Raw genomic sequence first — 25,421 nt, 5'->3', positions numbered from 1 at the left:
GAAGGTGAAATAACTGGGAAGCCTAATCACAGACAAGCAATAAATACCAAGGCAAAACACTGGAAAACTGGTTGAAAACTCTTCGTTTTCTAATTGTTTTAATTTTGGAAAAACATATACCTACCTTAATTTGGCACCCACGCTGAGACACAAAATTCAACCATAATGTAACATCACTGACAAAATATAGTTTACAGTCTTAAATGCTTTTATTCTGCTTTTAAAAACCAGTATCTCATACCATCCTTTATTTTAACTTTATTAATGGGAGTTAAACTACAGAAGAGATTTTAATCATTTAATGTGTGGTTTCTACAAAACTGCTATATTATATTACTACAAACCTCCTGTTTTTTCTTTTTAAAAATGTCTTTATTGTTTGTTTTTGTTCGTCACACACACTTTTTTGGGGAGTGGGGGGGGGGTCAGTGGCTGAAACGTACGTTCCGTTTCCATGGAAATGACGTCATCAATGCTCGACCAAACATAGCTAAGGCGCGAGGAAGAAGAGGTGTTCAAAAGTCTTGTGAAGATCTTATTGATGGATAACATAAACGGAACAGTCATTATGGATTAGCTTCGCACTTTTACAACGTGTATGGGGTGTTGTTGACATGACACAGTCCGTTGTGGTCCAAGGTGAGTGAAACTCAGCGCGGTAAATGACAGGTAGGAGGCTAGCTTAGCCCCCAGGTCGGTGTTTATGTCAAGTAGTTCCGTTTTATGTGACGTAGCTACATACCTTTAACAAATGAAATCTGTATTACTACTAATTGTGTTTTTTAAGTTAAACTGAAATTCCGTTCTGCAGTTGGACAGTGCGGCAACCAGGTTGGCTGCAGGTTTTGGGATCTTGCTTTGCGAGAGCATGCCCATGTCAATAAAGTAAGTGCAATTACATACACAGCACAGCACAACGAAGGTATCCGACGAATAATAATGAAGTCTGACTTGTTACGACAGGAAAAGCACATGTTTGTCTTTCTAATGTTCTGGTGACCCAGACTATACAACCAAAAACCCGTAGACACAGCATCTCTGGGTGAAACACAGCCGCTTTTAACGTTTTTATAATTACACCTGTGCTTTTGAGCTGGATAAGACAATACGTTACAGAGCTCAGATCATCTCAAGCTGGTTTCTTGAACACGAAAGGGGGTTACTGTACTCAAATGGCTACCAGAGCCACCATCCCTCAATCCAGTAGAGCACCTTTGGGATCATGTCAAGGCATTGTAGTAAAAGTACAAAATAGCAAAATGTAATTCAAGTACAAGTAACTTTAGTTAGTGTAGGAAAACCTTTAAAGTTGAGCATATTTAATCAACTCAGAGGAGAAACTCATTCAAAAAGCTGGGAGCAACAAACACCTTCAACTGTTAGCATTTCTTAAACTGCAGCAAAAGTGTCATTAACCTCTGGCACATGCACCTCCAACAACCAAGGTGGGAAAACTGTCTGCTTTCCTCAGTCTGTGATGTTTGTCCATGTGTTAAGGGGGGGCTTGGAGGCTTTCCTTAATTTAATAAGGATTTGAGAGGTTGAAAAGGGCCAAATTGTGATGGCTAGACAACTGGTTGAGGTGTGGGTGCATGTGCATCACCTAGTGGGGGAACACATAACACCAGGATGCACTATGAGAAGGTGAGCTGGTGGAGGCGGTGGGATGCTTTGTGCAATCTTCTGCTTGGGAACCTTGAGTCCTGCCATACATATGGATGTTACTTTAACATGTAGCACCTACCCAAGCATTGTTGCAGACCATGTACACCCTTTCATGGAAACAGTACTCCATGATGGTTGTGGCCTCTGTCAGCAGGATAATGCACCCTGTCACAAAGCAAAACTTCAAGAATGGTTTGAGGAGCACAACAATGACTTTGAGGCATTTTTTACCCCTCCAAATTCTCCAGATATCAATCTAGTCGATCATCTGTGGGATGTGCTGGACAAATAAGTCCAATCCACTGGAGGCCCCACCTCTTACAGGACTTAAAGGATCTGTTGCTAACATCTTGGTGCCGATACCACAGCAAACCTTCAGGGGGCTAGTGGAGTCAATGCCTCGATGGGTAAGGTTTGTTTTGGAAGCAAAAATGGGACTGAGACAATATTAGGCAGGTGGTCATAATGTTATGTCTGACTATTATCAGCAAATGTACATTTCTATTAGCATTATTCTAATTATTTTACACTGTATAAATTGGGACTCACCAGCTGTTAGTAGTGAACAGACCCAAACCAACTGTCTCCTCCCTGTCTCGCCACCATTTTCTGTTATACTTGTCATTGCAGAGTGAAAGATTTTGTGTTTGCTTATCTTTAGTTGGTAACTTATAGGGGTGGGGGGGGGAAATCGATACTATGTAGTATCGTGATATTTTGTTTGCTAATAATGTATCGATACAGGGACAGCAGAAATCGATATTTTGTTACCAAAAAAGTTTGTGGACTGGAACTCTGACTTCAGAGCATGTTGATCCTTTTTCTGAGCAAGAATCCTGACATTCCTTCACTGTCCAAATGTGTTTAACTTGTTTTTTGGCAGCAATAAACATGACAGTTTACTTATTTTAATTTAAGACATGTTTTATTTTAATTAAGTTTAAAACTTTTTTATTTAATGTAAAATGTTTTGTTTTAATTTACTTTCAAGTTCTTCAGTTGCTGAATGGGCTGCATAGTTTTCATAAATTGCATAGTTCAGAATAGCTATAATTGTACCAGATGGTTGCATTCAGTTAAGTTGGACTAGACTGTAATACAAACCGTTCAGTTTGTCAACAATAAAACTGACTGAAATGAGAGAAAGACTGAGTGCGAGACTTTGATATTAGATAAAATGAATATTGATAAAGTTTACCTTTATGTACAGAATCTGAATATCGCAAAATATTTTAAAAAATTGCAATAATATCGTATCGTGCGTTAAGTATTTTGATAAGATCGTATCGTGGGATGTATGGTGATTCCCACCTCTAGTAACTTAGTCCACAGTAAGTGTTGATTATGTGCTTGAATCAGAATCAGAATCAGAAAGGGGTTTATTGCCAAATGTTGAGCAGGTTTACAACATTAGGAAATTGCTGCAGTGCTTCAGTGCAAACATAGTGTCATAAATAGCACTTAAGTAGTGTCATAAATAGCACTTAAATAGACATGAAAAAATAAAAGTAGGGATAAGAATTAAAAGTGCTACGTAGAAAGATATGTGCATGAGCTATACATGAGATATATACATGAGAATAAGAATTAAGAGTGCTACGTAGAAAGATATATACATGAGTGCAGGTGGTGATCAGTGCCAAACATGGAATGATGCAGTGACACAGCGTAGGGTCATGTGTTAGTGGTGGGAACAGTCATATGGTTATTGTTCATGTGTCCAACAGCAGAGGGGAAGAAACTGTTCTTATGGCGAGAGGTTCTGGTGCGAATGGACCGGAGCCTCCTGCCTGAGGGGAGCAGGTCAAACAGACTGTGTCCAGGGTGAGAAGGGTCAGCTGAGATCCGAGCTGCACGCCGCAATGTCCTGGAGGTGTACAGGTCCTGCAGAGATGGGAGTCTGCAGCCAATCACCTTCTCAGCAGAGCGCACAACACGCTGCAGTCTCTGTTTGTCCCTGATAGTGGCTCCAGCGTACCACACGGTGATGGAGGAGGTGAGGATGGACTCGATGATTGCAGTGTAGAACTGCATCATCGTCCGTGTTGGCAGGTTGAATTTCTTCAGCTGCCTCGGGAAGTACATCCTCTGCTGGGCTTTCTTGATGACGGAGGTGATGGTGGGCTCCCACTTCAGGTCCTGGGTGATGGTGGTACCCAGGAAGCGGAATGAGTCCACAGAGGTGATGGGGGTGTCAGTCAGGATGATGGGGGGGAGTGGGGCTGTGTGCTTCCTGAAGTCCACAATAATCTCCACTGTCTTCTGGGCATTCAGCACCAGGTTGTTGTGGCTGCACCAGGACACCAGACGTTCAACCTCCCTCCTGTAGGCAGACTCATCCCCGTCCGAGATGAGCCCAATAACGGTGGTGTCATCTGCAAACTTGATTAGCTTGACAGACTGGTGGGTGGAGGTGCAGCAGTTGGTGTACAGGGAGAAGAGCAGAGGAGAAAGAACACAGCCCTGAGGGGAGCCGGTGCTGATGGTCCGGGAGTCCGAGACATTCTTTCCCAGCCTCACATGCTGCTTCCTGTCCGTCAGGAAGTCAGTGATCCACCGGCAGATGGGATCAGGCACATTCATCTGGGAAAGCTTGTCTCGGAGATGGTCTGGAAGGATGGTGTTGAAGGCAGAGCTGAAGTCCACAAACAGGATCCTGGCGTAGGTTCCTGGGGAGTCCAGATGCTGCAGGATGAAGTGTAGGGCCATGTTGATGGCGTCGTCTACAGACCTGTTGGCTCTATATGCAAACTGCAGGGGGTCCAGGAGGGGGGCCGTGAGGGTCCTGAGATGGGAGAGAACTAGGCGCTCAAAAGACTTCATGACCACAGATGTCAGAGCCACGGGTCTGTAGTCATTTAGTCCAGTGATCCTAGGTTTCTTGGGGACAGGGATTATGGTGGAGGACTTGAAGCAGGCAGGCACATGACATGCCTGCAGTGAGGAGTTGAAAATGCCAGAAAACACTGGGGCCAGCTCGAATGTATCTATGTTGAGGAATTATAATGTATAGTGGGGTATTTTGCTTTAATAATCAGTGTGGGTGTTATTTGTTTCTCATCTTGGTGTAAATTTATAATTACCAGACTTTCCAGCCACATTGTCATGTCATTTTTAAATTGCATTCCAAACTGACTGTGACAGAAAAACAGCAGATAAGTGTCAAACACTATTGTATAATACACATTGTAATTTTCTTCTCTGACTTGTGTTGTTGCGTTAAATCAATTCCAGCTCTGTTTGTCTGCTTTGTGCAGTCTGTTTGAGATGATGTGAGAGCTGTCAGTTGACGCCTCAGCAGACACGCCCTAAGTGATTCAGAGAATGCTTCTCTTTTTTTTTTTAATGATTAGAAAACCTCATTTTTCAGCGCTGTATTTCAGCTGGGTAGTTAATAACTCATTTCTTTAGTGTGACAGAGAGATATTTACCTCAGCTTTATCCAAGTTGTAATCATTTTGGTTTCCAGTTTAAATGTTAGCTGCCTTCTGTAGTTCATAAGCTTTAGGGATGTTGGTCTTAAGCACTAGAAACAATTTAATTTAATTTCCAAAAATGAAATCCTGATTTCACATGAATTTTATCATGGTAAAACTGAAAGTGTTCCAGTGATATGTGCAGTAATTCTTAGGGTTTAGGTAAAATGCATCAACTATGTAGAAACTACTGATTCACCATTTCACCAGATACCCAGGCCTAGTCTACTATAATCTTATGTTTAAGTGAATGAAAAATGTAGATGCAGCTGGTATAAACAAAAACAAAGCAAAATCAGGAAGAGTTCAAATACTTGTTCACAGCACTGTAGATTTAAGTGACCAAGAAAAACTTTCAGTAAATTTTTTAACATCTTATCTATGATAATCAGGGAAGTCATTATGTTTTCTCACTAAACCTTTGTTCTAAGGGATGTCTGTTTTCTGTGTGCCCTGTTTTGTCCTGTAAGAAACAGACATGACTCTCACAGCTCCTAAATCTTTTTTTTTTTTCCTTCATCCTCAGAGGGGATTGTACGATGAAGCCCTCAATAGCTTTTTCCGAAATGTGGATTCCAGGTATGTTAAACCTGCTTTCCTCCAGTTGTTCATTGACATATAAGTTTTCCAAATGTATTGCTTTTTTTTTTTTTTTTACCCTTTTTTTTTTAAATCACTGACTGTCCTTTTCCAGGAAAAGTGACGGGGCTGCATTTGCTGTTGGTGGGAGAATCCAACACCTGAAGGCCAGGGTAAGTTCTAGAAGGACTCTCGAGTCCCTAATTTTTAGTTATTGTGTCAAAACTGGATAAAAATTAAGCAAATAAGAAGTTAGAACTTCAGAAATTTCAGAGTTGGTAATAATAAAAATAGATGTTAGCCTATGTGTGCAAACATTTTAACCTATGAAACATTCACAATAGCAGTGCAGGCATAGTCAAGTGTCTTTTACATGCAAAGCATAAGGCTTTGAATGTTGCTAGTATGGACTGATACTGAAGGTAAATTCTTTGTGAACATCTCTTGGTCAACTGTATCAAATGCAAATTAATTCCATATCTGATTCTCTCAGTCATTGAGTTTGGCTGTAGCTTTTGCTGTGCCAGAGGTGCCACGTCTTTCTGTTTCCATTAAATAAGCCTTCTACTAGAAATGAGAAAAGGGCTGCCGCATCTCAAATTTCACCCTTTGGGGTTAACTTTGGCCCAAAGAAAAATGATAAACGGCTTTAACATGGATAATAATAAGCTTAAGACTGATTGATGATGCGTATTCTTTTCACATTTTATTTTGGAGTCGAGCTTACTGAAAGGTTCAGCATTCATTGGGTGAATTATGAAATGACTGGGGTAAAAGGAATGTGCTCAGTATATGATAGCATTGAAATGTATGAGCGGGCCTCATTTTCACATATTTGAATCCACAGGCGGTCCTGGTGGACATGGAAGAGGGTGTGGTCAACCAGATCCTGCAGGGCCCGTTAAGAGAAGTGTTTGATAGCACGCAACTACTCACAGACGTGTCAGGTTCAGGCAACAACTGGTAAGAGACAGACAAGCCTCAGGATGCCACCGAGCTCACGTGGACTTTACCAACTGTTGCACACCATAATTTAAATCCTGCTGGAGTTGTGTTACAGCTCACGTGCTGTTACACTATATGCAGTTCTAGTGGTATTCAGGGAATAGTCTTTGAAGAGATTGCAAAGAAAGTATTTTTTGGTAATTGTCTGAAAGAATTAAACATGTTTTCTTAATAATCCACTATATGTTGAATTTTGTATAATCTGAAAGAGGAACACGGGTGGCTTAACTGTTGTTTTTTCAGTTTTCACATTCTCAATTGTGCAGAGTATAATTTAGGGAAAAGATCAGCCTGATGTGAGTAGTTTCTCTGTATGGTTTCCCTGGTCTACCTACCTGAAATTGTAGGTAGACCAGGTCTCCATGCATTATTGTGAAATACAACTATGTACTATCTTTTTATCTAGTGTGTGCTCCAATGTGGGACTTTACAGGACCTCTTACAATTTTTTTTTCATATGTTAATGAGCCAATAGTCTATATTTTTCAAAAAAGTATATATCTCTTGTAAAGTATTTAATATATGACTCTAAGATTTCACAGATTCACAGATTGGAAATGGTCAAGCAGAAGGCCCACAGTGATATCAGATGCTATGGAATGTTATGGGATGTTAACAGGAAGTCTACTTGACACAGAGTTATATTAGCACACGCTTTTAATTTCTTCAAATAATCTTTATCTTCTGTAAATTTTTCTCAGCTGCCGGTGGCTTATTTTCTGTCTGCACAAAAAAGTGCAACTTGTTTACAGTGTAGCATTGCCTGTGAATGAACCACCAATGGATTATGTAGTCAATCCATGACGCCTGTGGTAAATCCTGTACTTGGCATGCCACAACAATTTGAGACTGTCAGTCTGATTCCCACAGTTTGTTGCTTAGAGGCGAGAAAGCCTTTACACTGCACGGCAATCTTTTTATTGGCCCACATAATTATACCCTATGTTTAAAATTCCAATATTGTTTTTACCATGAATGACTTTTGCACTAAACTCTTTTATATGTCCTACAACACGTATAACGTAGGGAGAGTTGAACTTTGACTCTTTTATCTTGCATAGTTTGTCGTAATGAAAAAAACACAAGAGCAACATGGGATGCTCCAGGACATCCTGACAGCCCCTTCAGTTGCTTTTGTCTGTTACCTTTCCTTTCCATGAACACACTAGCTACTGACAACTTCCTAACACATCATGCATGCTGTGGGAGCAACGGGCAGTCTGTCATGTTGATCACTCAATATAATTGCTTAATCTGACATAGTGATCATCATAAAAGATGAAAGTAATATGAAATCTGTCCTGAGCATTAAAAATTATACTTATCATTAATGTTCAATTTTTGGCATTATCTTATGATTAGGGGGGAAAAACCAAGGTATCGTTTTGTGCTTGTCATTCAGGGCAGTTGGAAACATGACGTACGGCTCGGCCTACAGGGAGAAGATAGTGGATAAGCTCAGGAAGGCAGCAGAGCAATGTGACTGTCTGCAGTGCTTCTTTCTCATTCACTCTATGGGAGGAGGTAAGGCTCTGATTCAAGGGCATCCTTTCATTCATGCTTCACAGTCCAGTACTCCAAGCTTTACTTCAATTAATTCATGTTAGATTTGTAGTGACAAAAAAAATGAATAAAGCCAATAAGAATACATTTGTGCATGATTTCATTTCACTTACTTAATTTTTGTATCTTTGTTGTCACGCACGTCACTTCTTTACTTTTAGACCTGTGTGAAGGCTGTAAGAGTAGTTAGCTGAAATAAAATAGAAACTAGAATTTAGAGAAAAAACTTATTGAAATAATATATTCAAATATTCATCCATCCATTTTATTTGTCTTATCTGTGACTGGGTTATGGGGGCAGCAGACAAACCCAGTCCTCCCACTCCAGCTTATTCAGACCAGCCAACAGATATAATCTCTCTAGTGTCTCCTGGGTCTACCCCAGGGGCCTCGTCCACATTTCTAAGCTGGAGGCCATTCCCTGATGAAGCAACAGGACCATTTTGCAAAATGCAGAGATCAAATTCTGAGGCCGTTTGCTCAAAACCTAGACCCTCCTGGGGAGGCTGAGGAGTGCAATCCCCCTATAGTTGGAGCACACCTTCTGCTCCCCCTTCTTGAATATGGGAAACACCACTGCAGACTGCCAGTCCAGTTGCATTACCTCAATCTCCATGCAGAGGTGTGTTAAGTAGATATCCCCGCAACATGATGATTATGACATTCCTGAGCCTTCAGGAATTTTATCAACATCATCTAGTCCAAGGACTCTGCCACCGATAGTTGTTTAACTACCTCAGTGACCTTGTCCCCAGACTTGCCTCCTCTATAGAAGGCATGCCAGTGGGGTTAAGTGGGTCTTTAAAGTATTCCTTCCACTGCCTGACTATATACTCAGTTGAAGTCCGCAGTACTACACCCGCAGAGTAGAGCACTGCTTTCCTGACGATTTTCCAGAAACACTTTGAGGCAGACCGAAAGTCTTTGTCCAAGGCTTCACTGGACTCCTCCCACAACCTAAGCTTTTGCTTCACCCACCGCCCAAGCTATATTCTGCTTGGCCTGCCAGTACCAATCAGCTGCCTCTGAGGTCCCACAGGCTAACCAAACCCGATAGGTCTCCTCCAGCTTGATCGGTCCCTTCATCTTCAGTGTCCACGATCTGACTCAGGGATTACCAGGGATTGCAGCTCTACTGTTATACGTCAAAGTGTTACCTTAATTTTTCAAGCAGTGTAGAAATAAGATTTCAATTGTCATGTCAGTAAATTAAGGATTTTTCTGTAGACAGCTGATAATTAATTAGTTACTGACTATGGATTTAAGGTACTGGCTCTGGCCTGGGAACCAGAGTGCTCAGCTTGCTGGAGGAGGAGTTCCCTGAGGTGTGTCGCGTTGTCACCTCCATCTATCCATCTGGGGAAGATGACGTAATCACCTCACCATACAACAGTGTCCTTGCCATGAACAAGCTCACAGAGCACGCTGATTGTGTCCTGCTAGTGGAAAACCAGGTTTGTGGATTCAGAAATGCCTCCCCTCTCTCCCTGCAAATGTCTGTGCAACGCACATAAATGAAAACTGTCAAACTGAATGTGATTTCTTCTTTTCCCTCATTTCTCCCCTTCCAGTCATTGGTTGACATTGTGAACAAGATTAAAGTTATGTCCCATGGTACAAAGCCTGGTTTAAATATCAAGAGAAACAGCGCAGTCACCTCTGGACAGGAAGGCCTCAGTGGGGCAGAAAAACCCTTTGATGCTATGAATAACATTGTGGCTAACCTGTTGCTCAATATTACCAGGTATAGTATTACTGTTTGCTCATATACAGTAGAAGCCCGTGTGCTAAGGAAAAACATTAACACCCTTTTGACCATTTTTTCTAGTCCATAAGATTGCCATAATAAATGCATTAGTATCCATTCTCTTCATAATAACAGTCAGTAAAGCCAGTTTGGGCTTTCATCTGCAGTCTCCTGTCTGTTTTAATTTTGGCCCTTTGAGTCAGCCAAAGTTGGAGCATAAGACACTAACCAGAGATGTCAAAGCATTTCAGGTGTTTATCGCGTGATGCTATCTTATCATTAAAAGCTTCTGTGAGAGTCCTGCAAGGGCTTGAGAGTCAACCTGGAGATTTGGTACTGTCACACAAGTCAACTTAGGAAGTTATTTATGAATAAAAGTATTTTGATCTTTTGCACAGTGCTATGTATCAAGAAGATATTCTAGATTTGCTTCTTTTAGTTATCCCTAATTAGTGGAACTTAACGTTATTATGCAGTCAAATTGAGCATGTCATTATAACTTTTTTATTTGCAGCTCAGCCCGGTTTGAGGGCTCCCTCAACATGGATCTGAATGAGATTGCGATGAACCTGGTGCCCTTTCCTCGTTTACACTACCTGGTGCCCAGTCTCACACCCCTCTACACATTAGCAGATATTAATGTGCCCACAAGGAGGTAAGCCTTGTGCCCATCGGTGCAGTTATTTTTACCTGACAGTTGTTGTGTGTCCTGCAGAGCTCCTCCTCACATGAACCCCTCCATTGATGACTTGACCATTTAGAAGTGGTTTCGGTTGGTTTACACCGTAACTTAAACTGTCATTTGTAACATGATGATGAAACAGCACCAGTCAAGCAGGACTGACTCACGATTTCCTACAGATGGGGTGGCTGATATGGTTAGTGGCATAATTTAGATTCAAATATTTTCCTGATATGAATCATGTGAAAGAGTATAGGCTGAAGCTTGCAGCTTACATAACTCCTGTCCCCGACACCATTCTAGACATAAGGAACACAACCACATCCTTAACATCTGGTTTAAACACAAAATCACTATGAAAACAGAGAGAAATGATTGACCGTTTGCCCCAAATTCAGATGAACACTAAACATGACATTTTTAAATGGTTTCAGTGTGCTGCACATTTCAGTTTTGTCAGGACAATAGTTCCAAACTCCTGTAAGAAATACACAATAACATCATTGGTTTTGTGTTCATCCTTCATTCATATCCACACCTTGTGCATATTCGGTGGTAATTGCCTATTATATTCTTTGTACTTAATTGAAATTATGTTATGCTACTAAATTTTTGAATTCAGGGTATTTAATTGAATAAATAATGGATTTTTTTGTTGTTATTTTTTTTATTCATAGAGTTTGCAATATTATGCAAAGTCAAAAAATAGAATATATTTCAACATTTTGGTTTTTATAATTTCTATGCAATTTCCATTTCAGTGGTTTTATCCAAATAAGCCATACTTGGTTAGTCTTTTTTTTTTTGTAATTGTACTGTCATGACCTTTAACATTTACCAGGTAACAGAGGCCTGTAGAATCTCAGTTGTAGCTCTTGGGTCTTTTGGATTTCCTCTGAGCATTGCATGGTGTGACCTTGGGAAGAATTGTGGTGTTCTTTACACACTCCTAAATGCTTCAGTTTACCAATGAGTGGCAAACTGCCCAAATGTCTGCTTTTACAGTGGTAGAGTGAAAAAAGTGAAACTTGCTCATGATCAATTAATTATCTCCTATAAAAGCTTTCTTTTTAAAATGATTCTATGAATGACCTGCTTAGTCTATGATTTTCAACCCAAAGTACAAACACCCCACAGGTTAGTGTCCAAGTGACAGATTAGCTTGTCTGGTCACAAAAAAATTGGAAAAGTAAAGAACCGAATGCCTCAAGTTTGAGCAGAAAAGTTATCAGTTAGGTAAAAGTAATAGATCAGATGTAGAATTAAACTGCCAAATAATAAACATATATTGTCTAATATTTACATTTGTTTGATGGATATTTAATTGTGACAAACATACAAGAAATACAAAATCAGGAAGGAGGCAAACACCTTTTAACACTTCTGTTAATATAAGCAGTGATGCAGAAGTGGGGAAACAGCTGGAAAATAGAGGCGTAGCTAAGAGTTGTGAATGGTTTAAATAATAATCCAGTACTTAATGATTAATAGTTGAGAAATTCTGCTGATCATTACTGAAAAATAGTATTAAAGTAAGATCCAGTTCAAATAGGTTTAACACTTTACATTCGACCTTGAGTTTGTATTAAATATAAAGCTTTTTTTTTTTAATGAACTCACCTGATCTGAATAACCAAGTTACTAAAAACTCAGAATAACACTTTTCTTCCTAGTTAAACAGAAGCGTAAGAGTTTAAAACACCACAAAGCCCCAGCTTTCTTTTTATTATGTGAAAAAGCGGCAAGTTCAATTTTAGCTTTCCAGACGTAGGATTTAAAAAAAAAAAAAAAAAAAAAAAAAAAAACACCAATCTGCCTACCTCCTCCCAGCAACAGCTGCCACAAAAGTGGCCTTGTGTGGGCCACAGAGACCTTCTCTCCTCCTATGAAGATGCTTATTGGTCAAAAAGAGTGGTGGTTTTACTGGATAACTCCCAGCAGTAAATAAATGTGACTGTATGAATGCAGGGCATGGTGTTGCTTAAAAATATCTCGCCTGCTCTTTGGGACTTCCCTACATAAATAAAGGTGCAAACATTCTTCTATGCCAAACACTGCCGTCTTGGTTCCCAGTCTTTTTGAACTTCTGATAAAAATCTTCAAGGCATGTTCAGTTAAAATCGGGTTCATTGAGGCTGGAAGAAAAAGCAATAAAAGGAATATTTAACATGATTTGATGCACATTCATTTCTTGTAAAGTTGATCAACTGATACAAGCATTTCTTTTCTTCTCCTGTCTTCCAACCGTGCGCTCTAGACTGGATCAGATGTTCAGCGATGCCTTCAGTAAAGACCACCAGCTAATACAAGCTGACCCAAAGCACAGCCTGTACCTGGCTTGTGCCCTCATGGTCAGGGGTAACGTGCAGGTTTCTGATGTCCGCAGGAACATCGAGAGGTCAGAGGAAAATCCTTTATTTCTGTATATAATTCTAGACCAAAAGATGTAACGATTTCATGCAACCATTCCAACGTACCCAGTGATCCACACACTCACCTTTTCCCATAGTATACCCATTGAGCACTAGCAGTAAGTCATGATTACTGCATTCAGCCACAAGCTCTTACTATATTCTCCTCTAACCACTGCTCTCACAGAACTCCTTTTCAGTTGGCACACACATTTTGTACTGTGACTGTTGTGTTAAAATTGTTGGCAAAAGAGGTAGGAGGAGGAAGGAAGTACAAATATATATATATATATATATATATATATATATATATATATATATATATATATATATATATATATATATATATATATATATACACTTAATGTACAAACAGGACTAAGTATCTTAACTATAAGGATACTTGTAGATGTTGGTAGTCCTCTAATCTGCAAGTGAAGTTTTTTTTTTTGTTTGTTTTGTTTTTGTTTTTTTTTACCGTTTCATTTCCAGTTGTTTGATTGTTGTTAAAGCTAGTGAAGTAAATGTGCTTGGTTTCTGGATTTAAAGTCATAGCTCCTAGCTAGGGAACTGTTCACATATTGATTTCAGGATAAAGTACAGTTTAAAGTACAGTAAACTGAGACTAAACAAAGTCTTTTGGTTGTCATGTGAAGCTCACATGTTAAACATTACATATACAGTTATTTTCCCCTCTCTCCTGGCTTTAGACTGAGACCATCACTGCCCTTTGTCTCATGGAACCAGGAAGGCTGGAAGACGAGTCTGTGTTCAGTGCCTCCCGTGGGACACTCCCATTCCCTGTTAGCTCTGGCCAACAACACCTGCGTGAAGCCCACGTTCATGGAGCTCAGGGAACGCTTTACCAAGCTCTACAGGAAGAAGGTGCGTCTCAAGCTGTCTTTGTGAGGACATTCTTTGATAGTAATGCATTCCCAGATCTAATAACTTAAATTTTACTATTACAAACCTATAGTCTACTCTTATCCTAAACCTAATTCTAGCTTAAACCCTAAACCTTTTAACCCATCTGTAAAATGTAGCTACAAAAGATAACTTGGCATATAGTCTACCTGCACTGGTTTAAGTTTAGAGGCATACATGGATTTCAAAATGTGTATTTTCTTTTATTTAATTCAATATGTGGTGCAGGTACAGCCACAGAAAACAAAGCAGTTTGTCTTCAGGTGAAATGATATCTCAGGTTTATTCTTCAAGCTTATTGGCAAATGCATATCAGCCTCTAAATCTGACAAACACATCAGTCAGACTCAGTTTAATGTTTTGTTTTTTTCATTTTAGGCTCACTTACACCACTACCTGCATGTAGAAGGGATGGAACAGAGCTTCTTCTCAGAGGCCATTGCCTCTCTCAACTCACTGATTGAAGAATATCATCATCTGGATGCCACCAAGGCCAGACTCACGCCTGATGCACCCAGACTCTCCATCGCCAGATGAAGGTCTGCTGTGCTGTGAATCTGGGAATCAAACTCACAGAACTGAAGCTTTTACATATCAACGTTATCTAATGTATGGCATGGTCAAAGTGTTCCAAACAGCACTTAAAGAGAACATCAGTTTAATCTACTCTAAAGCTTCTATTTGCTTTTCCAAGCTCCCTGATTGTTCTGTTATGAGGTAATGTTAAAGCTAGTACACTGGCCATATTCCTTGTTGTTAGTGCACATACCTGTCCTGAAGAGTGCTCCATAAAACTTTGTTTTGTTTTTTTAATGATCTGTTGTTCTTCTTTCTCAAAATTAGTTTTGTTTTTGTCCTTTTGGAGGTGCAAAACTGTTACTAAGGGAGAATTAAAGTGTATGTGTGTTTCAGTCCTTAGTTTCTCACAGCGGGGCTTGCACCACTCTGCGTCTCTGACGTTTGGGGTCCTTAGAGTAAACGCAGGTCAGAAAACATGTCGCCCGGATCGTTGCACTTCCTCTGACACACACAGGACGTTATCCACTGCATCTTCCACTGTGTGTTGGAGCCTCCTTTGCAGGTGAAGTTGACCTTGATCATGCGTGACTTGTTGGGGACACAGCAGCGCTTGTCTGTACACACACCGCAGTATGTGGGCTTAAACTTCTTGTTGCTGGTACAGCCAGAGAGAGTCAACTTCTCTGCTTTCTTTGCCTGGAATTTGGGTCGGCACGTCTTTCCCTTTGGCACCTAGAAGTGGGAATAGCAATTGGTGTCTTTCTTTTTAAGAGTTTGAGAAAAAAAACTTTAAAAATTAAATGAAAATATTAAAGATTCAGACAGATTAAAGCTAAAGATGCCACCTTGACACTCCTGAGCACGCTTTTCTCACACGGTTGCAGCAAGCACAGGCGGCGGTCTTTCCTCATCTCACACTTGCTGTTATCGTTGTTGACACGTACAGAGATGCCCAGGCCACAGGTCTTGGAGCAGGGACTCCAGTGGGTGGTCTGGATTAGGCAGTTCCTCTTCCAGGCTAAAGGAGGGTCCCTGTAACCTTTCAGTGTTACAGTTAAAGGGTACTGTGTCAAGCAAAGCACAGATCAGAATCATTCCAACAAGCTGCTGTGTCTCCATCAGAGATGGGCAGTAATCTATTAAAAGTAATGCATTTCTGTAATCTGATTACTTTTCAAGTAACAAGTAAAGTAAGGGATTACTGTTACTATACCATAAGCATGCTGCGTTACTGATTTTGTTTGTTAATGTCTCATGACAATAGTGGATAATATCGAGATATTATCCACTGTTGATCTGCGGCAGAGAGTACATCCATGCAGTGTTTAAGGCTTGGAATTACTGACATTACTTCTAGTTTGATTCTGTAAAAAGTGACATAAACATTAGCGTCCGCCGTGCACTCTACGTGGGAAGAAAACTTCTTTCTACAGTGAAAAATTAAACTTCAAATTATTTATTTCTTGCTGTGTTTTTCTTGCATCTATTTGAAAGAGTGAGAGTAAACGCAAAAATTATTTTATTTTAAATGCTGGAATATGCAGAACATAGGTTTAAATGTTAAACAAATTTCTTCAACTCAGAGAATGTTGCATATAATTTAATTTTTGCTTAATGCAATGTGTATAAAGTTAAAAGATTAAAACTAATAAAACAAGTTTGAAAAAGAGACTTTTTGATTTGATTCAATTTTATATGATGGATTATGCAGGAAAAAAAATTTGAATTGGCTGAAAGGTCTATTGCATTATTACATATGTATCATGTTTTTAAAAAGTAAATAATAAAGTAACTAATTACTTTTGAAAATAAGTAATCCGTAAAGTAACAGGATTACTTTGTGGAGAAGTAATCAGTAATTAGTAACAAATTACTATTTTCAAGTAACTTGACTAATACTGGTTGTGATTAGGTGCTATAGAGCCTTATGGGAGCAGTCCCATTAATCAATTTTGAATTCATTATGATATGAAATTGCTACTACATAGAAAAGGACAAAAAAATTAAAAGATCTGCATAGAAATGTAACACAAAAGAATCTGAAACACTGTAAACATACCAGCTCACTACACAAACTCAGGCATTCTTTTACATGTAGCTATCTTTACATATTTTTTTTTTTTTTTTTTTTCATTATTACCGGAGCCGTCCACTAGCACCAACACTTCTCGAACCACAACCAGATCAGACCCACAAACACCAAAATAAAAGCTTCTTTTGTTATTAGATCACCCTCAGAACTTTCCCATCTCGTTAGTGCATTTTTGTGACTATAGCATCATGCTCGTTTGCACCACTTAGTAAGCTTGTCGTGTCTTTTCTTGACATTTTTAATCAAAATTAAAATGTTTCAACCAAATCTCAACAACAGGGACGATGAGTTTTTGCTGGGTGGGAAAGTGCTTTGTTTTTTCACAGTGGCAAATCACTGTATGTGACTCAGATAGATCATGTGATAGATCTGGTTCAGCTACATGCCACGCCAATTAAATAAGCTTTGCCGTACATCAAAGTGACATTTTTATGGCTTTTAATAAAAACCAACTTGTTTCTCTTCCTTTTCCTCCTCTAACTGGAATCATATGTGTCAGACAGTTTAACCTTCCTGCCTTCTTGGGACCTTTTTGTGCCACTGCTATGTGTTAAATGGCTGCCATTTCCACTGTGTTCAGTGGAATATAACCAAACTTGCCACAGGATAGTTTTTACCTGTCAATGTTAATATTCCAGTGTGAATTCCTTAAATCAGCCTAAAATGGCTGAGCAGCAGAAATCCCCACACCCATCACCCTGGGGACCATTTTCTGCCCATTGACTTCCATTATAAACGCTATTTTTCAACCCCAAATTATCATCATATGATTTTATTTTTTCTTCTTTTCTTGGATGTCAATGAAGACTCAGGGCCTTGAAGTTTTAATTTTTAAATTGCAAAAAAAATGCAAAAAAAATAATGGCAGGTCAAAATGTATGTTGGTGCCAATCTTTGGTCCATCTAAAGGCCTACTTATAATGACAATCACATATTACTTCAACTGGTTTTTTGTGGAAATATTTAGTTTCGTTTTTTGGTTTTTGGGGCTTATAACACAGGGCGCTCATGTAATAACACTGGGATTTGAAGGGTTAAAACAACGAAAATATAATTAAAACTTTACATGAATATTTCAGGGAGAAGTAGTTTTACAAGGTTGGCTAATTTAAAGTGGAATAAAATATGGATATATGGTCTTTTTATGGCGTGGCTGAGAATGGTCCCTAGGGTGATGGGTGTGAGTTTTTTAAAGGATGGCAGGAGGGTTAACCACAGGCAGTCACACCTCACACTGACAGTACTGAGTAATGAGGCTCCCCCTTCCCTTCCAGCTACCTAACAGCAATTAGCATTCCAGGCAAGACAGTCTGGCTCTTCTCCATGAATTCATTCTCTAAACACACACCTGACATGTAGGTAGTGTCCTGCTGGTGCTTGTTTGGGCTCTGGCCACTGCGAAGGCCAGCTGGCGTGTTGCTGATCAGTGGTGCAGAGCCTAAGAGACCAGCAGGCTTCTGGATGAAAGCAGGGGTACAGCCGATGGCTCCAGCGATGCATGTACACTTGTAGAGGGGGCTGGACTGGAAGGATTCTCCATTCTCATAGTGGACCCCATTCAGGTCACAGCCTACCGCCATCATGTCTGAAGGAATGAGAAGAAACATGCTGGTGCAAATCTCAAACTCTGATTATGGTGGATCTTAAGACTGTAAGTGCAAATTAGCTTTTTTAAAATGGCATATTCCTTTATGCTGGCATTGATTCCCAGCCTAGCACGCAATTTGCACATTTCGAATGATGACATGGAATGTAAAAACATGTTTTTGCCAGTGGTTTTTGACTCACGTAGGTGGAATTGTTGATTGGAGTTTAAGTTTCCCACTGAGGTTTGTAAAAGCCCCTTCAGGCTTCTTCACACTTGCATATTTTTTTTAAAATGCTTTCCCGTTGAACCGGTTTAGAGCGGCCTCCTCTGAAGCCACTGTGTGGCTTTATGCAAACACTAAAAAAACTAATTTAAACATACAACTTTTATGGTCTTTCCAAATGTTGTTTGGCTCATGGTAGAGTAATTGTGATTTGCACTGCTTTAAAATATGCCATTCACAATATATCCATAATTCTGTTACTGTTGCAACACACGTAACCCTGCGACAGCAGCCCCCTGGGGCTGAATCCTCAAATATCCTCTTGACGCTGAATCCAAAAGTGAGGCGAGCCCCATAGACTACTGTTTAAAACCAAAAAAATAACAAAAACATGTTTATAAGTTGGTACAGAAAGGTGTTTTGGTCTCAGTAGCTAATATTTCCCTTCATAAATTTTCAATAACTAAACTTTTGAGCTGTATTAAAGCTTAAAGTGAGAGGTGAGGTTAGTTTGATCATGATTATTATAGGCTGTTGTGTGCTACAGACCATTCTCTCAGGAAGTCTTTAGTTTTTGGATAATAAAATTCAAATATTTTGTTGGTTTGTCAGCATTAATTAGCAGCTACGGTGCAGCTATATTTATCAGCTGCATTAGTTAAAAATAATCCAGTCTGCACTTGTGCGGTTATGGATGCAGCTTAGCATTAGCTTATAACTTAACCTGTGGTCTAAAAGTATATCCATCCATTACAGTTGCTCTGCAAAGAATGAAGATGGCCATGTCTATGAAGCTAAAGTCAAGGCTTCAAAATACTAAAACGCAAACCAGTGGGTGATGTTACTATAGCCATGTCCAACTTTTACAATGTTTGACCACCTGCCAACAGCCAGCATCACACTGCCATAGTTGTAGGAAGTAAAGCAGCATGTACCCCTGTAATCAGAGCTGGACTGGTAATCTGGCACAATGGCCCTATTCCCGGTGGGCCGAAGCGCCGATCTGAAAGGCTGCTGCACACTGGTCATACAAGCACTGACAGCAGCCCATTCATTCATATTTATTACAAATCTTTTTACGAGCTTGTAAAGGTTTATAATAATAATAATGGATTGCATTGCTGGGCTCGAACCAGCAACCTTCCGATTATAAGACGAACTACCAACTCTTGAGCCACGATCACCCCACGAGGAAGATGAAACAAACGTGGTAAGATGGAGGGACATAATAACGAAGGATCCGAGTAAAATGAGTGGCTGCTTTGACCATGAGTCACTGCTGCAGTGCAACTAAGGAAGCCTGATTAAAACCTGTGTTGGGCCCCTTGACTCTTTATTGCAACCCTGCCTGCAATCAAGTAAAAGACCAGGTCCACTCACATGCACACACTCCAACCTCGTATCTTGGCTTGTCTGCGGAGAAGTCACAGTACATGCCCTTGTGTGGGTCGCACACGTCCCTCTCGTTGCACGGCTCTCCAATTTGTCGGGCGCAGCTCTTACAGCAGCCGCACCCATCCAGGACAGAGCTGACACCAGGGGCACAGTAAGGTCTCTGCCGACACTTGCAGGGCCACTGGCAGAATTGGCGTCTCTCTGTCGTAGCCCGTCCACCCTGAGGAGCTTGCAGCTGCCCATTGTTCTGCGCCCTGCTGAAGCACTGAGGGGAAAACAGCCAGAAAGAGTCAAATTTTTGAATTGGCAGTACTATTTTTATTTTATTATTATGATGGAGATGATAGGGGAAATGTACAGTAAAAAACGCTGCTCCTCGAACCAGTAGCTTTTTTTAAATAAATTGACAGTTCAAATAATAAAATGTTTACATGTACCAGTAACGTCTATCTGCTTCCTGTCTACATTCACACCCATCTTTCTGGACCCTCCTTGTCCAACCAGGTTTAGTTACTCTGGAAAATGTTAAAGTAGAACTCTTTAGTGTTCAGTGCAGACACTCTAATGGGAGACTAAAGGAACAAGATGCCTTTGCATTTTACTGTAGTGCTTTTTACCAGCCAAGGTCAATATTTTGTGTCAGATATCTTTTAGCCCAGCTTGAGGGAGATGAAAGTGAGGAGACAGATGATGCCTCAAAGGTGCTTTTAGTTTTTCCCCTGGACTGGAAAAATGATCTCATTGCCACAGGAGTAGTAACTCCATGATAGGCCCTGGGGCGTTTTTTTTCCTGGGGTCCCTTACTGCCACGTTGTACTAGAGCAGACATAAAATCTCACTCTGTCTTTCGTTCTCTCTCTTATACACACACACCACAGCAGGCCGGTCCACATGTTTGATTTGGCAGTTTTACGCTGGATAATAGTTATTTGAGTTATTTGAATATACTTGTTCTAAAAAGTACATGTTTTCTAAATTTCTCTAAAGCTGCTAACAGGATATGACTTTATGGTGCAGTGAGTGCATGTACCCCTTATTTAGAGTGGTGCACATGTCTTTTGGTCAGTGCCACCATCTCCAAACCATATATCATAGCAGGTCTCCCTGCTGTCTTGTAACCCTTGCCTTTCCCTCTCACTGCTATCTTTAAGTATTAAGTGTGTAACAAATCACACTTAACACCCGTCTCCACCCACCCTACTCCACCCTGCCGGTTTCTCTTCTTCATCTCTCTTGTGTCCATTGCTTTGGATGGTTGACTTCAGGTATTTAAACCTATCTATCTTTATTGTCTGTGTCTAAAAACCACGAGTAAAATCCTAACTGCAGTGGCTTTACTCAGATCCATGTGTTAGCTTTAGCTAAAACACATTTAGCCACTTAATTTCTGATCATCTTTAATAATTATCAGAAAAGATTGAAATTTGTTCTCTCTCTCACACACACACACTTTCAGGTTTGAGGCTTAGACATGTCTAATACCCATCATACTTCTAGTTTAGCATTGTCATTGTAACTGTGCAGGGACAGTCTGGTTAAGGGGAACTCGGCTCCTCCCAGTCTTTCTTGCTTTGTATTTTTCACTGCTAAGTGCAAAACAAAACAAAAATTCAAAATAGAAACAAAAATCTATAAGAAACCTTTCAACAAAGCATGACAGCCAAAAAATTCAACATCTAACATAGTGACACACTGCACAGAGCTCAGAGCAGTGAGAGGCCAAAATGTCTTAGATATTTCAATATATTCCAGTCCTTGAATGTCCATGTTTACCTGATGGTATTTGCTGTGATGAAATCCAGCCATGGCACCACTTGTGCTCCAAATACCCCTGGTCTCTCAGAGCTTCCAAGGGTTACTGAGGGTTATGGCAAAAATCTGAAGCCTGTCTGCCAGGTTTGCTGAATGAGCTCATTTCATGGTGTGAAAATGAGTCCACGGGAGCTTGAACTGCAAAGGCTTCCCAATTTTGTCATCTTTTCTTACTTCACGCTTCTAAAATAAGCCCTACACTAAAGCCAGTAAACTACTAAAGCCTACATACAAATAATACTATCAAACAGTCAATTCTGAACGGGGTGTTTTGGTATTCACTTGCAGTCAGGTATCCCAGCTGACTGCTTTCCTCTGGATTTATATATAGCAGTTTCTGAGTGGCATCGAGTGTTGTCTTATCTGCAGTCTGAGGGAAAAAAAGGTGAAAGGGTAGTGCTCTTCTTACCTGTTGAGCAAAGATGAGCAGGAGGGAATGGCAGAGAAGCAGTAGCATCTCTCAAGTGGTCAAGGTTTGTGTGAGATCCAGGAGAGAGATGGGGTGACGAGGGAGCAGGAAGGTGGGATTGAGGGAGGGAGACTGGGTGCTGGAAGAGGGAGAGGATTGGAATGGGGTGGGGTAGGGAGAGATTGCGAGAGCTGACCTGACTGGGGAAGGCCACAAAGCACCCTTCTGTCCCTCCTCAAACACACCTTTCCCCCCATTTCACTGATCCAGAGGGGAAGTATTTGATGCTGGGTCGCTCCACAGCCTTCAGAACCTGCCTACTTCCATAGTCTTAGCCTTAGCCTTACTCACACCTGAATGAAAATACGGGTTAAATCTTTAAACCGTGTGTGTTATAAGCTACTATTGTACATAACATCTTAACAAACCTACTTTCATGTTTAAAAGTCTTCTCAGTTGACACATTCACTTTGTGCCGTTTATTTAATGCGGTGCTGAAGCTGCGTGCTTCACCTAATGTGGACTGACATCTATTTGAGTTCACATTCCATTATTATTTACACTGAGTATAAAGGCTCCTCTCATAGCTAGCTCTCCACCTACATTCTCTTAAAACCAGCAGTCCTTTGAGATTTCATATGGAAACACTGATAATACTCGTATTGCTGCTACTGCGTGCTGTACTACCAGTACTGCCAACAATGAGAGGCCAGAATGTCATCAGATTGTTATCAACTTTAAAAACTAGTCGCAATGTAACTATATATATTCTATAACTACAAGTAATCAACGTGTTGCTATAAAATCTTGTAGAGATATTAATGGTCTCTTTTACTGATACCGCAGGGGAAATCATTCCTGAATCCTCTGTTGGATTGTCTGAAAGCAATTTATAACTTTTATGTCATTTTCTCTGGATATTCTGTCTCTCTTAATTTAAATGAAACTGCCATAACAATTGGAGACTGCTCATTTCTTTGTAGGTAAATAAACATCAGTTTGGAGGAGGTCTGGACCCAGCAGTGAGATTTTAATCCCCCCCCCCCCCCCCCCCCCCCCCCAATAGCACCTTTACACTCAGTTGTGCACTGTGCACTCAAAGTAATGTTCCGGTCAAAAGTTTTTGAACAGCCCAATTTTTCCAGTGTTTTATTGAAAATGATGGAGTTTGATGTCTAATTGCAGTCTGAAATGACATTAAATAAGCAATTTGAGTAAAGAATAAAAATCGTGAAATTATAGACCAAAATGTATTCTAAACTTGTGACTCATCAAAGTAGCCACCTTTGGCGGGTATGACAGCTGATCACACATGGCATTCTTTCTAGCATTTTTTCAACATGCTAGTTGATGCCACACACTGTGGAACCATCCTTTCACCTACTTGAAAGCGTACAAAGATCCTGCCTGCAAAGATCATTAAAAATCGAAGATTTCCAATTTTGATTCACCAGTCCATAATACCTTCTTCCAGTATTCAGTAGCCCAATGATGGTGTTTCATGCAGTACAATACTGTTCAACCGATTCTAACGAGATTATGGTACCACAATGTCTTCCAACAATGCTTTTATGCAGACAGAGGGGGTTGTAACCAATCCAGGAAAGTTGAAACACCTGTAGGAATTAGTAGAACCAGCTTTCAAGGCTTCATCAACCTCCATTGCTGCAGAACAGCTTTAAATTGGATTTTGTAGTAGTCTGAAGTGAATGAATCTTAATAGTGATGGTGATTCGCTAGTGTTTATGTGTAGCACCATAGTGGGACTGGCATTACTAGGGTTACTGACCAAAACCATGGCTAGAGCCTTTATTCAACTGCATACTTCCATATGCTAATGTTTAGTACATAAGCCTCTTTACAATATCATGCACTCTGTGAGTATCTGGCTATTGTACTTGCAATCATGGGAGGATTATCACGACTACACACTTTGGATACAAACGTTCTACACACCTACGCATTCAAAGTTTTGTAGCACATTACTTTGAGATTATACTTCTTCTGCTATTCTTTTACATTCTGTGCAAGCTTTAAAATCACCTACCTAAAGCAAAGTTCATTCTGGTATTCTTTAAAGCAAAGTCATTAACAGGAGGCCTTAAATTGTCTTAATATTCCTCAACCCTGGACCACAGGTGACATCAGAGGGTTCAGCAAGTGTCTCTCTCTCTGCCGGCTAAGCCACCATCCTGCCTTGAACTTGGACCCACTAATACAATTCAATTTGCCAACCGGCCAAATGTAATCTATGCTGTCTGTGCTTTCCATATGTTGTTAGCCAGATACATGTGATTATATAACCCGGGTCAGTATTAAGTGTAATTTAACTTTGAAAATAAATAAATAAATGAAAATATGAAGGGTAACAGCCCCTACTGGTTCCAAGGGATGTGCCCCCATGGCCTAGTAATTCACCCATGTTCATAACACTCAAAAGGAGTAGAGGAATATGTACAAAACAAGAAAGGCACACACTGGAGAACAAAGTGCTAGGAAGCAGTGAAAAAGGACTTGTCTGGGTATAGAGAGTATAGAGTGCCACTCATGCCACTGTGTGAGTGGCATGAGTGGCAATAGCTTCCAGGGTTGGCAAAGGTCAGCCAATGAGTTTTTGAGCTAATTACCATCTGAGCACCCTTCCTGTTCACAGTTGTGGCCCCTGCAAACACCCAGGCAGTGGTAAAAGGCCAGCAGCAGCTTCTGGCCAAGGTTTATTCTTCCTCAGGACACAGAGGAAGTGCAGCTGTTACTAGGCCTTCTTTACCAGTGTGATGGTGTTGTGGGTCCAGGTGAAATCACCTGAGATTTGGGTGCGCAGAAACCTGAAGGTGGAGACAGATTCCACCAGGCTGATTGAGGTTGGTTGGTTGGTAAGGAAATCTTTGATCCAGGAGCAGGTGGCAGGGGGGATCTGAAGGTGGTCCAGTATGGTGGCCAGGATATCTGGTATTATGATGTTGAAAACTGAGTGTAATCCTCTGATATCTTAAAATATAATTTTAGAGGATCTTAAATTTAGTTGGGGTATTTGGGTCTGGTGGATTTATTTTTGTTGTTGTGGTGTTAATGTGTTGGATCAGCATTGCCGTTCATTCACATTTCTTTAGTTTAGACATGTTCAAGTTGTCATTATCTACCACAGTAATGTAGTTACATTCTTATCAACAGCAAAGGAACACCTTCTCACAGTGGAAAAGTGTGAAAAGCTTTTTGATCCGGCAACGTTTTTTATACACCATAAGAGCACTAAAACATGTTAGTTTCCATCATGATTCAATGATGAATAGTTAACCCTACAGTAATTAGAACATACATATGCATAGATAAA

General features: G+C 40.2%; 2 protein-coding genes across 6 annotated transcripts; one reads left to right on the top strand and one right to left on the bottom strand.

Moving 5' to 3' along the window:
• Nucleotides 1-461: 461 nt before the first annotated feature.
• On the top strand, nt 462-14,963 carry tube1 (tubulin, epsilon 1). 3 transcript variants are annotated; one of them, XM_085432895.1, is made up of 12 exons: nt 462-639; nt 1,914-2,072; nt 5,668-5,720; nt 5,836-5,893; nt 6,568-6,683; nt 8,128-8,249; nt 9,555-9,742; nt 9,860-10,032; nt 10,550-10,690; nt 12,975-13,115; nt 13,839-14,013; nt 14,431-14,963. In XM_085432895.1, exons 2-12 carry the CDS (start codon nt 1,941-1,943, stop codon nt 14,587-14,589), a joined length of 1,458 nt encoding a protein of 485 aa, XP_085289021.1. In that variant the 5' UTR covers nt 462-639; nt 1,914-1,940; the 3' UTR covers nt 14,590-14,963. The 3 variants fall into 3 exon arrangements, with proteins under 3 accessions (XP_085289021.1, XP_085289022.1, XP_085289020.1); XM_085432896.1 differs by lacking the exon at nt 1,914-2,072 and adding an exon at nt 812-885; XM_085432894.1 differs by lacking the exon at nt 462-639 and adding an exon at nt 821-885.
• Nucleotides 14,964-15,009: 46 nt separating this feature from the next.
• ccn6 (cellular communication network factor 6) lies at nt 15,010-22,138 on the bottom strand. Of its 3 annotated transcripts, none has more exons than XM_085432897.1 (5): nt 22,091-22,138; nt 19,855-20,134; nt 18,012-18,248; nt 15,417-15,610; nt 15,010-15,303 (listed from the first exon to the last, which is right to left on the bottom strand). In XM_085432897.1, the coding sequence occupies exons 1-5, from the start codon at nt 22,136-22,138 to the stop codon at nt 15,022-15,024; spliced, it is 1,041 nt and encodes a 346-aa protein (XP_085289023.1). In that variant the 3' UTR covers nt 15,010-15,021. The 3 variants fall into 3 exon arrangements, with proteins under 3 accessions (XP_085289023.1, XP_085289025.1, XP_085289024.1); XM_085432899.1 differs by having other exon boundaries at nt 15,417-15,589; XM_085432898.1 differs by having other exon boundaries at nt 19,855-20,116.
• Nucleotides 22,139-25,421: the final 3,283 nt, after the last annotated feature.

This window comes from Copadichromis virginalis, linkage group LG15, assembly GCF_057382275.1.
Source record: "Copadichromis virginalis isolate Kocher_CV1m ecotype Utaka linkage group LG15, C_Virginalis_male_GT1.1, whole genome shotgun sequence".
NCBI classification, from domain to species: domain Eukaryota; kingdom Metazoa; phylum Chordata; class Actinopteri; order Cichliformes; family Cichlidae; genus Copadichromis; species Copadichromis virginalis.
The sequence above is the reverse complement of the archived record's forward strand: the minus strand, read 5'-3'. Positions and strand labels throughout refer to the sequence as shown.